Raw genomic sequence first — 13,872 nt, 5'->3', positions numbered from 1 at the left:
ACTCCTCCTCTCCCTCTTTCTCTCCCACCTTCAGGAGATTTCACTCCCAGTATGCAGTGCTATACATTTCAGAAGAAGGGTTACGTGCTGGATGTTAAAGCACATCATGCAGGAAGAATTCCTCCCCCTGAAGGACCTGCTGTATAAAATCCTACAGCATGTGATATTGTGGTGGGTTGACCTGGACCAGCTGCCAGCCGCCCACCCAGCTGCTCTGCCACTCCCCCTCCACAGGATGGGAAGGAGAAAATACGATGAAAAAGCTCGAGGGTCGAGATAAAGACACAGAGATCACTTACCAATTACCGTCATGAGCAAAACAGACTCGACTTGAAAAAAGTTATTTTACTTAATTGCAAATTAAAATAGGTTTGGATGGTGAGAAAGACAAAAAAGCTCAAACACATTCCCCTCACCTCCTTTTTTTACTCCTCTACTTCCCCCCGGCCCCAAGCAGTGCAGGGGGTGGGGAATGGGGGGTTGTGGTCTGTCCATAATGGCTCCTCTCTGCCACTCCTTTCCTCTCTGCCCGTCCTTTCTCCTCACACGCTCCCCTGCTCCAGCGTGGGCCCTCCATGGCTGCAGTTCCTGTCAGGAAAACCTGCTCCCCTGGTCTCTCCACGGCCGCAGGGGAGTCTCAGCTCGGGGCCTGGAGCGCCTCCTCCCTCCTCCTGCCCGGCCCTCGGTGTCGCGGGGCTGTTTCTCACACTTTTCCCCTCGCCCCTCACTGACCAGCGGCGTTTTGCCCTTCCTTAAATACACTTTCCTGCGGCACCAGCCCCGCTGAGGGGCTCAGCTGTGCCCTGCGGTGGGGCCGCTGGAACCGGCCATGTCCAGCACGGAGCAGCCCCTCAGCTCTCCTCAGAGGGGAGCCTGCAGCCCCGCTGCCAGCGCCTGGGCATGGGCACCCAGTGCAGATATGCAAGAAGTCAGACTGGTGGTTACACAGATACATTTTGGCCTTAAAATCTTGACAAATGTAATCCCTTAGCACTTCAAACCACTGCCTGCTCTATCACCAAAGAACCCTGACAGAGTTAAATCCAGGCGAGCGGATTGCAAGGTACACCTAGTTTTTCTTAACATCAGGGTAGAATAAACACAACCAGCCCAGCTCCCGTGCCTCACAATCATGAAAACAGGATTAAATTAAATTCCTTCAGACTTGCATCTTTAACAGAGCTATCAGACACACAATAAAAAAAAACCCAAACTGGTGTTTGTCATGGTGTTACTGTGAAGCATTTGCACTTTGCACAGGATCGTTGCACTTTGCACAGGATCGTTGCAACCCAGACTGTCAGCTTCTGCCCTTCATTAGGTGCGATGGCAAACAGAATCCTTTAAAAGCAAACTACAAAGTACAAGCGACAATATAATGAGGCTCTTCCTCCCATCATGCATCATTTTGTCATTTTAACTGACTGCGCCACAACCAAAAAAGCCTGGAGTAAAACTGACATGCTGGGTGGCTGCTCCCGTCAAAGGGAGTTGTGGAGAGCTCTTGCCGGAGATATTGCTGCTTTGCCACTGCCTCTTCCATCGCAGCTCTGCTGCAGACTGGTTTAGCTGAGGGAAGAGGGTGGCACGGCAGACAAAAACTACCCTGTGCACCTGGAGAGGGATCCGTCAGCCAAACCCCGACACTAATGATACTGGCTGCTCAGTCCATCCAATTAAGACTCATGACAATGCTGTTAATTTAAAAAAAAAAAACTTTTAAAGAAAAAAAAAAAAAAAAAAAAAATTCCAACACGCTCCATAACAAATCTTTTCTTATGCAACGTTTCAACAACATGTCACTGTCAAGCAAGCCTGTAGTTAGGAAGAAAATAAAAAGGTCTATAGGGACACTTCATCAGGGCACTAAGGTTTATGCTAAACAAGCGCTGACAAAACACTGTGCAAATGGGTTCTTGTCAAAGGTGTGCCATGAGCAGGTATTTGCAGAAAGAGGTATTTGCAAGGCAAATCAACAGGCAATCTTCAGAAACCTCCCATTTTCAGCATCGTTAGTGTTAGGTATTCAGCAGAACCACAGACTTCCCCCTTCCTACTCCCTTCTCTTCAAAATGCCACCTATTCATTTATGTAATAAAATCGGTGGATATTTTCACTGTCCCTCACCTCAGGACAGAAAGGCTCACTTTGCACGCTGCCATGATGTGTTTCAGTTGAGAGGCTATAAAAAAAGTCTCATCCTCACAAACTACACAAAACATACTATATTACTGGAAACAAAAATTTCTCTGGACTGAAAAAAATGCATCATTTTGGGTGGGCTTTTCAGAAATACTTACATGATTTAGGGAACATAAGTCAACTTTCTCCCAAACTACTTGCTTTTGAAAAGGGTTACCTTTTTTGTAGGAAGAAAACAAAACACATTCGGAAAGTTTCAATGCTTCCTAATACACCACTGAAAATCCACAAAATATGGATACAACCACTCAGTATAATCAATAGTAATTAATCAGTAATGATTATTTAACTTTCCTGAATCACTACAAGTATTACTGAGTACAAATAAGGTCACATGCACTCAGTAATAATCATCCAGGCTAATCAAGAATAATGACTTTGAATAGTTGCCCATTACTTGGTGTTATTTAATAGTGCTGTATTTTCTGCTAACAATCTTGCATTATTTAGATTATATTTTGAACAGCGCTGGAGGCTACTTCTATTTAAAACGCTTCTTGGAACCACGACCTAAAAATGTAGTAGTATTTTCATTAGTTACAATTAGAATTGAGTAGAATTGAGAAAACTAAGTGCCTGGTGAGCACTATCACTTTTGTTCACACTCCATGACCAAGACAATAAATCTGTTTCAGGCTCATGATGAAGAAAGCCCTCACTAAGCCAACAGCAACAGACTTGAAAACTTTATGAATGCTTCTTCACCAGCCACTCACGTTAGCGCTACTGCTGGTAATTCAGAAAAGGGCGACTTCTGCAGGAATTCCAGTGAATGAAGCAGCAGCCTTCCTTTAACCTAGTCAGTTCGGGATAACAGTTATATTTCAGTCATGTGCAAAAGGAAACAGCAATTTGACCAGCCTCACTGTTTTTCTCAATTTTGAGGCAGAAGCCTGGGAGCTGAAGTTTGTAGAAGATGTGAGCCATTCCTCCCTGTGCTAGGCAAGCTGTTCCCCAGGATGGTATGGATTTCAGCACTCAGTCCTCTGATCAGGTGAAGGGTCTGTGCTGACTTTTTCTTGGAGACTCCCATGGCTACCATTTTTCTGTCCACTCGGATGCTATGAGACAGAGCTTCCTAAAAAGATTCATTCCCTTTGTTTTAACCAGAAGATTGCCATGGAATTGACCATGTTCAGTCTATGCGGGAATTAGTAGATGAACCAGTTAAATTTCCTATCCAGGAAAAAAACCTTGTAATTTGAACTGCAATTTGCAGAAAAACGTGCATTTGGTTTCACTGGCACATGGCAACGTGCTGTCTTCCCTCCCTTGTGGGGCCTGGGGCGTAAAAGGGCTCTCTAGAAGGTAACAGCTTCAGGGACAACTCAGAAAGGGGATCACAAAGCAGTCGTTGGTCACTACAGCATTGTTTTTACCACCTGGGTAAACAGACAGGAATATTATGGTGTCGGCCACCACACAGGTCACTGAGGTGATGGGAACTCACCTACCGAGGTCCCTCAGGAAGCCCATAGAGCTGCTGTGCTGGGAGGATTCCAGTTCTTTCTCTCCAGTTGTTTTCAGGACCTCTGTGTCCACAAGGGCTCTCCTTGATGAGCTGTATTTAAGTTGTTTATGTTAAGGGTCTTTTTAATATTATTTTTTTTTTAAAGGTGTGGAGACTGACTAGCATGAATCCTACATTTATTGCTTTTCTTCTTTTAAAAGCTAAACAGATGGCCTATGAATTATAAAAAGGAGGATCCACTTTTGTTTTCAGTACATGGTCATGGAGCTTGGTGGGGGAGGTCAGTGCTCCCAACAGTTTGCAGGCTGGCAGGAAAGGTTATATGACCTTATTTAATGAGGAAAGCTGGAACACACGAAGAACAACAGATAACAATAGCAAAGCTGGTAACCCGGGTTTTGCTGACAGAATCGGTGGCTGAAAGGAATAAAAAGGAAGCATCTTCCAGGTGGATGAGGAAGATGCTGGAGGGTTTGTAGTGGTGATCTCAGTATTGCGAGGCCAGGTAAGAAGTATATAAGTAGGGAATATTGGAACCCAAATGAACCTGGCAGACTGCAGCCAGCGCACTTTCCACATGTAAAGGAAATACGCCCATGAGTCTGAAAGTGGGTCCTTTAATAATTTGTCTTTTCTGAAAGGTTTCCAAACCATTCATTTTCCAGGGGAGTCGATTTCCAATGGTTTCCATTTCTACAGATGGTAGCAGTGGTCATATGGGGAACGGGAAGAGGGAAGAAAAAGAATCACTCCATAGTACAAAGAAAAGAATTTAAGTGTCTTATGTTTTCACACTGAAACCAAGATTTGTAATTCCCTATTTCAAGGGACCAGTTATAAACTGTGCCTACTCTCTCGACTGGAAATGCAGAGAGGGATTTAGCTTTGCCAGAGTTCACAAAGCAGTTTCCTTTGTTCTGGTGGCAAGGCATTTGTAATCCTCAGGCCACCTGGAACTGGCTCTGAACCACAAACCGAAGCCAGCTCAGAATCCAATAGAAAACCAGAGGGAAAACCAAGGGAGTTTAACAGGTCTCAAAACAAAAGCAAGCAAAATTGTGAGGTTGGCTTGACTTCGAAGCAAGGACAAGAGGGAAAAAGGGAGGATATAAAGAAATGGATAAGAAGGACATTTGAAATGGAAGTGTCAATCCCTAAATTATTTTTCATGTTGTTTTGGATTCAAGACAATTCATCAGCCCTAAGGCTGAGTTCAAATTAGAGGAAATAGTCACAACTTTCGAAAAAACTTTTTTCTTTGGCATTTGTATTTCTGCTAATGAGGGTGGTTTGTTAAAAGAGTCAAGTAAAACAATTTTGTTTCTAGTATGCACGGAACCTCCCCGCCCCGTTTATCGATTTTCTTATAAAGAGGAAGAAGGCAGCAAAGTGGTTGAGTATTTTATATCTACTAGATTGAAAAAAATCCCTAAATTTGAATTGCATATTTACACAAAAGGATTTGCAAATTTTTTTTGGCTTGTAGGTTCATTTTTTCTTTAAGTGTTGGGGTTTTTATTACATTAAAGTTCTAAGACTTTGATCTTAGAACTAAGACTGTGGTGGTAGATCCAAAAGCTGGGAAGTGTTTTTATCAAAGCAGTGCTCAGGGAACAGCAAAGCTCAGACTTAGATCTCTCCCAATGTACCTAAACACTCTGGCTGTTTTAATGACATTTTCATTGGCTCACTGAAATACTGATTGCAGAACTGTATAGGCTAACGCTTACATTCATCTTTGCTCATTCTATTCTGAGTTAAAGCAGTAATAGTAATAACTACATCACCAACCGTCTTTGTCCATCTCAGGGTCCACAGCAATTAATGCACTACCAGATCCACTACCAGCTGCTATAAGAATGTGCTGTGTTACCGGCTTTCAGACTTAATTGAGCATTTGATTGTTTTCCTCTCTCTTCACAAGAATTTTATAAATTTATTCCTGTCTAAATTTCACACTTCACATACTGGTTACCAAGCAGTTTCACTGGTATCTGAGCTTGTTTCACTCAGATCAATGAGATCATGGTTTGGTGATCTGCTTAAAGAGAAACGAGTAACTTATTATCATTGGTTTTTTCAGATCACACAAATGTAACATCTTTCCGAAAAACAAATGGATTATTACTTACTCTTACAAGGTTTCATTCAAGTGCTAACTTATTTCTCGGTGACTACCACTGCTACTGGTTTTCAGGATCCTACTAGTAAAAGAAAACAACATCATGGAAGTATGATCTCAGAAAGTGCTAAAACAGTACCATGTTACAAATCCAATGGTCTTGCATTATCTCTACTTCCTTTGATCCTCCAATACAGACCTGCATTGTGAACCCAGATAGAGGTACCATTCAAGGCCCCATCACTCTTTAAGAATTTGTAGTCTTCCTCTACTTTTCTCCTAAGATTCAATCACTATACAAGACTCACTAGAAACAAGACGACAATTTGAGCTTGATTAAAACATACTAGATGTCCCAGAGGCCCATGTTTTACAATGAAGAAAGGCTATACCATCACTATTCAAAAGAAACAACTTCTGAGCAAAGTCACTGAAAGGTAATTTTAAAAGGTTCATATTAATGACAGCTTGAAAAAGGGATATCCAGGGATGTCTCCTCAAGTTAACCATCAGGATGATAGTTCCCACCAGAGGGACTTAAAAGCAAGACCTGTACTCCTCACTGTGAGTTTAGCTCTGTTTAGGGAATTTTTAGGCTTTCTGGATACTGGGACAGAGAAGAAAAGATGTTTGGATTTGGCAGTTGGGTCGTTTCTCACAGTTGGGTCTCTCTCACCAAAGCTTAGATCTAAGTTTAATTTAAAGTTGGACTTCAGCTAACATCCTTATTAAGAGGGAAATGTGACACAAAGATCTCAGGATGTGCCTAGTACAGTCAGTGATACAGCCTCTAACAGCAAGGCCATAATTTGAAAATTCAGTGATAATCTCTAGTATCATGTTTCTTAAGTCTCTCTGAGAACAGTGACAACCATGTGCAAATGCACATGGTTAAAGGTCAGGAGGAGCTACTTCTTTTCTGGTTGCCTTCACGCACACATGCACTGGTCCTGCTGACCCCTGCATCGTGACAGAAGCAACTGAAAAACAAACAAATCGGCAGTCAGTCATTCCAACAGGGACTACTCAGGCACAGAGGGAAAATCTCCTAGCATTTAAGTTGAATCACACAGGTCAACAGTGTTCCTTGGTTTTGGGGTTTTTTTGAAGTCTTAAAAAAATGTTAGTTATTAGAAATGAATATATGAAAATATAATACAGAACACAGAAGAAATGCAGAAGCCAAAAGAACACCAAGTTATCTCAGCAGATCACACCTAAGTTCATGAACTATCTGGTCTCTATCAGCTTCAGCACGTCCTGTTCCAGCAGAACAAATCCTGTAATTGGCTGGGTTTGCACTCAGGGAAAATTTCTTCCTTGCCCTTAAGAATTACAAGGCAGCAAGTTGCCCTGAAGTTTGCTACTGCAAACAACTAAGCCCTTTTCATTTATCTCTTAATAATTTTCTATTAGAACTCTGGATATTACTGTTAAATTATACTGTCTTGCTGAAAAGCCCCATTTACGAATGACATAAATCTGAGGCACAGGGACAACTGCTCCCAGGAAAGTCTTAAGAAATCCCCTTCCAATAATTTTGTATTTGCAATACACTGTTTCTGAGAACACTGAGCACTTTCTCCTTTATTTCTTCCAGCCCACACAGAGGGTGAATTAGTGTATCTACTCCTCTATGCTTTTTTTTATTAGACATCTAGCACGCAAAAGAGAAGTTGCATTCAGGATACCCATCAGACTTGTCTGCATTGCTAAACCTCACTGATTTTATTGCCTCCAGGCACAAAACCTGTGGAGCACATCCTTCTTCATGCATGTAAGTCCTATTTGTGGATGCAATGAGGAAAGGCAAGCCCCCCTCAGCTTGTATACAGACAATTGAGCACGTAAACCAGTAGATCAGTTATTATCTCATTGGGTATACAAGGAATGCTATCATGAAGAATCATGAAGTGAATATCTTTATGCCAATTTGCAATGAGAGCTGTTTGCGTCCTGCAGCTGAGTCCTCCTGGCTGTGTCTTCCCTTAAGTGTTTGCCAGAAAAGAAACTATCCTCCAGGACCACTTACCAAATACTAGTGTAACTCCCTATGGCTCTGTCACCTTGTACTTTGGGCACGATGGATTTCCTCTGGAAACCTTCCATTTGTCTGTCCACTCACAGGACACATACAACACTGTCTACTGACATGTTATAGTTACAGCTGGCTTGATGTGGGTTTCAACAGGAGTGGTACCTGGGTAACCACATTCTCCTCCATTGTTATTTGGAGTACAGAAGGGAAATGAAAACTCCCTGACATGCTGAGAGGAGATGGCTGAGGAGGGCCGAACAACATCTCGGCAATAGGTCTCCTGCACGCAAAGTTCACTGCATGAAGAAGCAGTCACTCCACTTTGCATCCTTTCTCTCCACCAGGCAAGGTTTGAAGCCCACCAGGGAAGGCACTTCTTCCACAAGCAACCGGTGACAGTGAGCCGAAACGTTACTGATGCACTGCAGCACACGGAGCTTTCGCTATGACAATCTGTTGGGACTAGAAATGTCAGTCATTTTAAAGGTATCTAAAGCCGGGATTTTACTATTAGGAAAACTGAAGGATACAGAATATTCTCATTCTTGTGCATGCTGCTGCAACAGGGAAGCTGCTGGATGCTCTCTGACCACAGAGCAACATGGGCATTTCTGCTCGAAGCCCTGACTGTTCCTGCAGCTTCTCATCAACAGTAATCACTGGCTTTCAGAAAGACAGAGGATGGGTATTTTCTCTTTTAAAGCTTTAGAGAAGGAGGGTGAGTGAGCGGAAATATACATATCACCAGGGAAAAGAAACAAATCTTTGTTTTTCTGCAAGCGTGTCAAAAGAACAGATAGAACTGATTTCTCTCAATAAAGACAATGTCATCAAAATGATTTGCAGGAGCACCATCAGTTTTTACACAATTTTAGATAGAAAAGTAGAAGCATTCTGATTCTACTTTCCCTGCATTTTGATAATGCCAAAACATTATATCTCAGCAAGTTAAATTTTATTTTATCATGAATCATACTGACTTTATATTGTATCTGCTCTAACACTGTATTCAAGTATTGAATACCATATATCACAGGGACTTTGTTTATACAGAATCAGTCACTTTTAATGTGGGAAATGTCACACACTTCTAATGCGTGACATTTAATGTTAGTGTCATACAGAGCCTGGGAAGACTATGCCATGCTGAATCCATGCATCTGCTCTATGTGTGAAATTTAGCTGGCTTCTACAGTCATACCTGGGACAGTACAGCCATGAAAGCTGATCACATACCAGTGTGCAAGTCTGAGGGGGACCTACGAGATGTGTAATCCATCAGCTACTTAGATGTGCTCCTCTTGGACATCCGATGATTAAAGACACTGGCCCACTAGGAAGTTATCATCTTTGGATCTTTTCAGAGTAAGTCTATGGGGAAAAAGAAGCACTTGCTGGTGAAGCATATGGAAGGAGGTATTCTATGACTAAACTGGAATCACAACACTGCATTCAAAGGGATCTGAGATACAAAATCACCTTTGTCATGAACAGTTGAGCACTGAATAAAGCCAAAGCACCTGAACATGAAACATTCTGTAACGAGAAGATATCGCCACCAACAAAATGAATAACTCTATTAAAACACGTATTGTAAGAACCATGAGAGATGGCTGCAGAGAAAGCGACCTTACCCCTACACGTTTTCACATCATGATTTAGTCCAAATTTCCTGTTTGGACCTGAAAAAAACCTCTTCTTTCCTTTCGCTTGGAAGCCAGACTTTCAGCGCTCAGAAAAGTGGTGCAACTTTTCGTGGGCTGATGGGTGCCTACTGCAGTCCAGGTTGTAGACATTTTAAACAAGTTCCTCAGCCCTCCTAACACCCACTGAAGCGAGAGCACAAAGGTTATGCTGCAAATGAAGTTTCACTGACAGCCCCTCCAGGCTGCCTAAATCTGATTCTGATTTCCTGGACATGCGCCTCTCAGACATTCAGAAGCCTGAAGGCTTAAAATCTACTATCAGTCTATGTTATTACTGCTCAGAAAGTAATATCTTGGTATTTCACCAATGGCTCGGCAGAGGCTTGATTCTTCTGTGCATGTCCACAGCAATGCTGCTCTCCATTAAGAACTGTGCAGATAGGGACGAAGTAAGGGAAAAAGGATACACAGATTTCCTAACTTGATTTGTTGGCAGTTCTCTGGCATCAAATGCTGGTATTAAAGACCTGCAGGCTTATTGCCTCATAGGCATTCAAGGCCCTCGCTCCCTTGTTACTCTGCATCCTCTACAAATATCCAGGCTTAGCTCCATCAGCCAGTCTGGTGACCACAAACTTCCACCTCCTGCTTTCCCTGCACCCCCTCAAGGCCCAGACTTTCTGCTCTCCTGATTCACGTTATGGGAATTGAGTTATTTTATTTCATCAACAGCTAATGAATAGCAAATATGCACTAACTTTTTATTGATCTTGCTCATAAAGCATTTATTCAGTCCTTCAGCTTATTTCAGAGCTGGGCCCAGTTAGGAGAAAGGGCTCCAGGAGTAGTCCCTTGCTGAGGGCAAAGGTGTGGCTAAACTTTGCTGAGATTTCTTCCTTAGCTCATCTTCTCTTCTTTCATCAGGCTAAGAAGATCTAAGTAGGCCCAGTTCTTGTTCCCTCTTTAAAAAACTGAGACTTTTAACACAGAAAAACAAATGTATTTTTTTAGAGTTGGGGGAAAGTGAATTAGCATAGCTCTCCCTATTGCCTGTGACATCCTTTATGTACGACTTGCTAAATACCCTTGTTGTTCAATTCCCTTCTATCAGAGAAGATCTTCCCAGCTCAAGAGTGTGCTCTTCCTTTCAAGCCATGAACTTCTGGGACAGGGACCTCTTTGTCCCCACTTAGCCTTAGCACCACATCCAAGCATCTCACTCCCTTGCACCCTTTTGCATAGACAAGTATGAATTTCAGACAGAACGGTTCTAAGGCAAGAGACTTGAAGTGGTTGAATGCAGCACACCCTGGCCACTGGGACACACAAATGTGGGTTTTCACCCTTCAGGCAGCACAGGGAATTGCACCAGGGCTTCCCACGACCGTGGTGAGCAGCTAGAAAGACATCAATTTAGATTTGAATTGCTTCTGATTTTCTTTTAGAGAATCTAAACAAAAACTTTTTTGTTGAGAAAAACTTCAGAAGTTTTACATTTATCTTGCGTCAAAAGCATTTCCCTCCCCAATTTTTTTCATTCAGCTACCAAACCAAAAGAGTCAATTATGCATGCAACCCTAAACCCAGTGTTCCACACTGGTGGACACAGTCACCTCTTAATTTGCACTGCATTGAGTTCTCTCTACCAGTCTCTAGTTATTCAGTCTACAAAAGAAGGCATTTGTAACAGAAATTGTTAATGTTTCTAGAAAATAAGATCATATTCTAGAATTACTGCTCTCATTTGTGACCTCTTAATTCTCACAAAGCAGGTGATCCTGGTTAATGACTAAAACGCAAACACCTGCTTATCCCTCTCCAAAAAAATGGATTAATAAAGCTGAAATTACACAGTTAATGGTGTGGATAGTCTACCGCAAAAGTGTGATAATATTTCAGAACATTAGATCTAGCCCAATTTTAATGAAATTAAAATAAATTACTACTGCTATTTCCTCAGCTATTTTAAGCCATCTATGATTTCATAAACAGTAACAGCAAGGATACATTACCAAATTTTTGGAAGGAAAAATTAATTCAAAATAAAGGAAGAAATAAAGTCTTTTATGCGTAACCACTAGATAGAATATTCTGCACTCCGACATAAATCTGAAAAAGGCAAAAATATCTGTAATTATATAAGAAAGTTGTAGCCAAAGCAGGAAAACTGCATAACAGATAAAGATGATCTTAATTGCTGTGTGATGCCTTCCAAGAAGCATGCCATATAGGTTTTATCTGAAAATGAGGAGAATGCGTGAATTATTTAAGAACTTGCCCATTTGTTACCAAAACTACTTTGTCATGTAAATGAGCAAAGAGTTTTGAAATTTCCCGGAAAAAAGTATGTCCCAGAATTTGATCCAAGATCAATTCTTCATTGTTCACATAGGATTCGCATTAAAATTTCCAGAGCATTAAACTAGCAACTTGATTATCACAACAGTGACTTCTTATGAAAAAAGTATAGCTCCCTCGAAACATGTAAATCACTATCTTCCCATAACATTTCAAAATCACAGAGTTCACATTACACCAAACCTGTGACAGAGCGGCTAATAAAAGAATAATTAACTCCAAAGGCTGCAACACAGACTTAATAGTGAGTCTGGCAGATGCATCTGATATTTAAACTGGACGTTGGTCCCCAGTACAAACCACCATGCACCACAGCACAATCTTTGATTTTAGTAGCGTTCTTCAGCATCAAAATGGACTGAGGCAGCTGAGACAAGGCAGGAAGACTTAGCAGAGATGGAGAGCGCGCAAATTCTGGGCTCTGAACAGTGCTGTTATTTTGCTGCAAATATTTGACATTAAACTCATCAAACGTGTATAATTTCAGTATGGAACAGCAGACAAGGATGAAGCAAGCTTCATTCTCTGAAACTAAATAGTTTAAAACTGAATCATATGAAGTATCTGTAAACTCCTTCTAATTCAAAACCGGATCATTTAAGGGATATTTATTCATCCATTCTTAAAGAGTCCTCCTTTTTTATCTTCTCATTTTAGGCATAGAGCTGACATCAACATCCACATGATGGAAATCACGAGCTCCAGCACATGCTTAATGTAAGGCTCATCCAACAGTTCCAAAATACTTCTGAGACATGCATTTCAGTGCCTTACCAAACGAGGTCTGCTTAAATTTATGATAAATCGTAACTGTGTATCAAAACAAACATTTCTTCAAAACCAGACAGAACTGTAACTCCCCACGGCCTAACCCCATCAGAATAATTCAAACTGTGTCTTACTCTTGAATAACTCAGAGGATTTGAAAAAGAGCATTTCTTAACCAAAATACTTCATGATTTAAGAAGTATCCAGTTCTGAAGGTTTATGGCAAATTGAGAATTTGCAAATATTGGACTTAAAAAAAAAAGTAATTAAGTGAAAGTACATGTTGCATTATAGCTGTTGAAGAGGTAACTATAATTACTAGGGAAACTAATTTTGAAACAAAGCATTATGTGACATATAATTATGAGAATAAAAATGAGTATATATTAACTGGAAGAATATCTTAATCCTGAGAGCTAAATTTAAACATTTTTTTTAACCAAGACAATCCATACATTCTTAGTTATACTTTAACACAATACCCACCTTAGAACACACGTGTAGAAACCACTGTCTTGCAACTCAACCGAGTGAAACCATATTGAATCTTCATCCTTGCTCATCCTAACTTCAGAAAATATAATGGGTTCTTCTAAATCGCCTTTGTTTTTGTACCACATAAGCCTAAGACCTGTGCTTTGGGCCATGCTATAATTAGTTCTGATATAGCTGTAGAAAAGGGCACATTTCACTCGGACTGGTTCACCTGCCAAAGCCATGTATGTCTTGAGATCCACTGACCAGTCAATGCAACCATCAACTGAAAGCAAAACAATAATAAAGAAATATTAGATACAAATATATCTTTTCAAGACAGTGAAAGGCAGCTTGTGAAATGCAACGCAATTAATTAAAAGAAAAGAACCTTTGTTTCATAGAAATGTGAAAACCCTGAAGCAGCTATTGGCAATTAAAGGGTTTTATAGACCTTTTTTAGTTACATGTAAATGCGAATGTGCAGGCAATAAATAGAGCACATTGGGCCTGCTCAATTCCATTTTAGAATATCATTACTTTCATCCCCAAAACACTAATTCTTTAATAAATAAATCAAGCGTTTTCACCTTAACCACCTGCTCCAGTAAACCAGTTTTGAATTGTTTAATTCCTCGTTGGAGGAAAATGTACATTGGCATCTGATCCCAATCTTACCCCTTAAAACTTTTCCATCCACCTCTGCTAATTATGTTACGTAAAAAAAATAAATAACAGATGTGACATTTACTATTTTCTTTTCCAGGCAGTTCCACATAGCTTTTTTTTTTTT

The 13,872-nt window shown here is 40.9% G+C and overlaps 1 protein-coding gene across 1 annotated transcript in view; it reads right to left on the bottom strand.

Moving 5' to 3' along the window:
* Positions 1 to 13,872, bottom strand: part of IL1RAPL2 (interleukin 1 receptor accessory protein like 2) — a 389,202-nt gene that overhangs the window by 181,251 nt on the left and 194,079 nt on the right. The window contains exon 2 of the mRNA XM_009275329.1: positions 13,092 to 13,365. Within this exon, the coding sequence (XP_009273604.1) occupies positions 13,092 to 13,365 (274 nt within the window). The remainder of the gene's footprint in view (positions 1 to 13,091; positions 13,366 to 13,872) is intronic.

Source organism: Aptenodytes forsteri, unplaced genomic scaffold, assembly GCF_000699145.1.
Source record: "Aptenodytes forsteri isolate BGI_AS27 unplaced genomic scaffold, ASM69914v1 Scaffold143, whole genome shotgun sequence".
NCBI classification, from domain to species: Eukaryota; Metazoa; Chordata; class Aves; order Sphenisciformes; family Spheniscidae; genus Aptenodytes; species Aptenodytes forsteri.
Note: the sequence above shows the minus strand (reverse complement) of the source record. Positions and strands in the feature narration are given on the sequence as shown.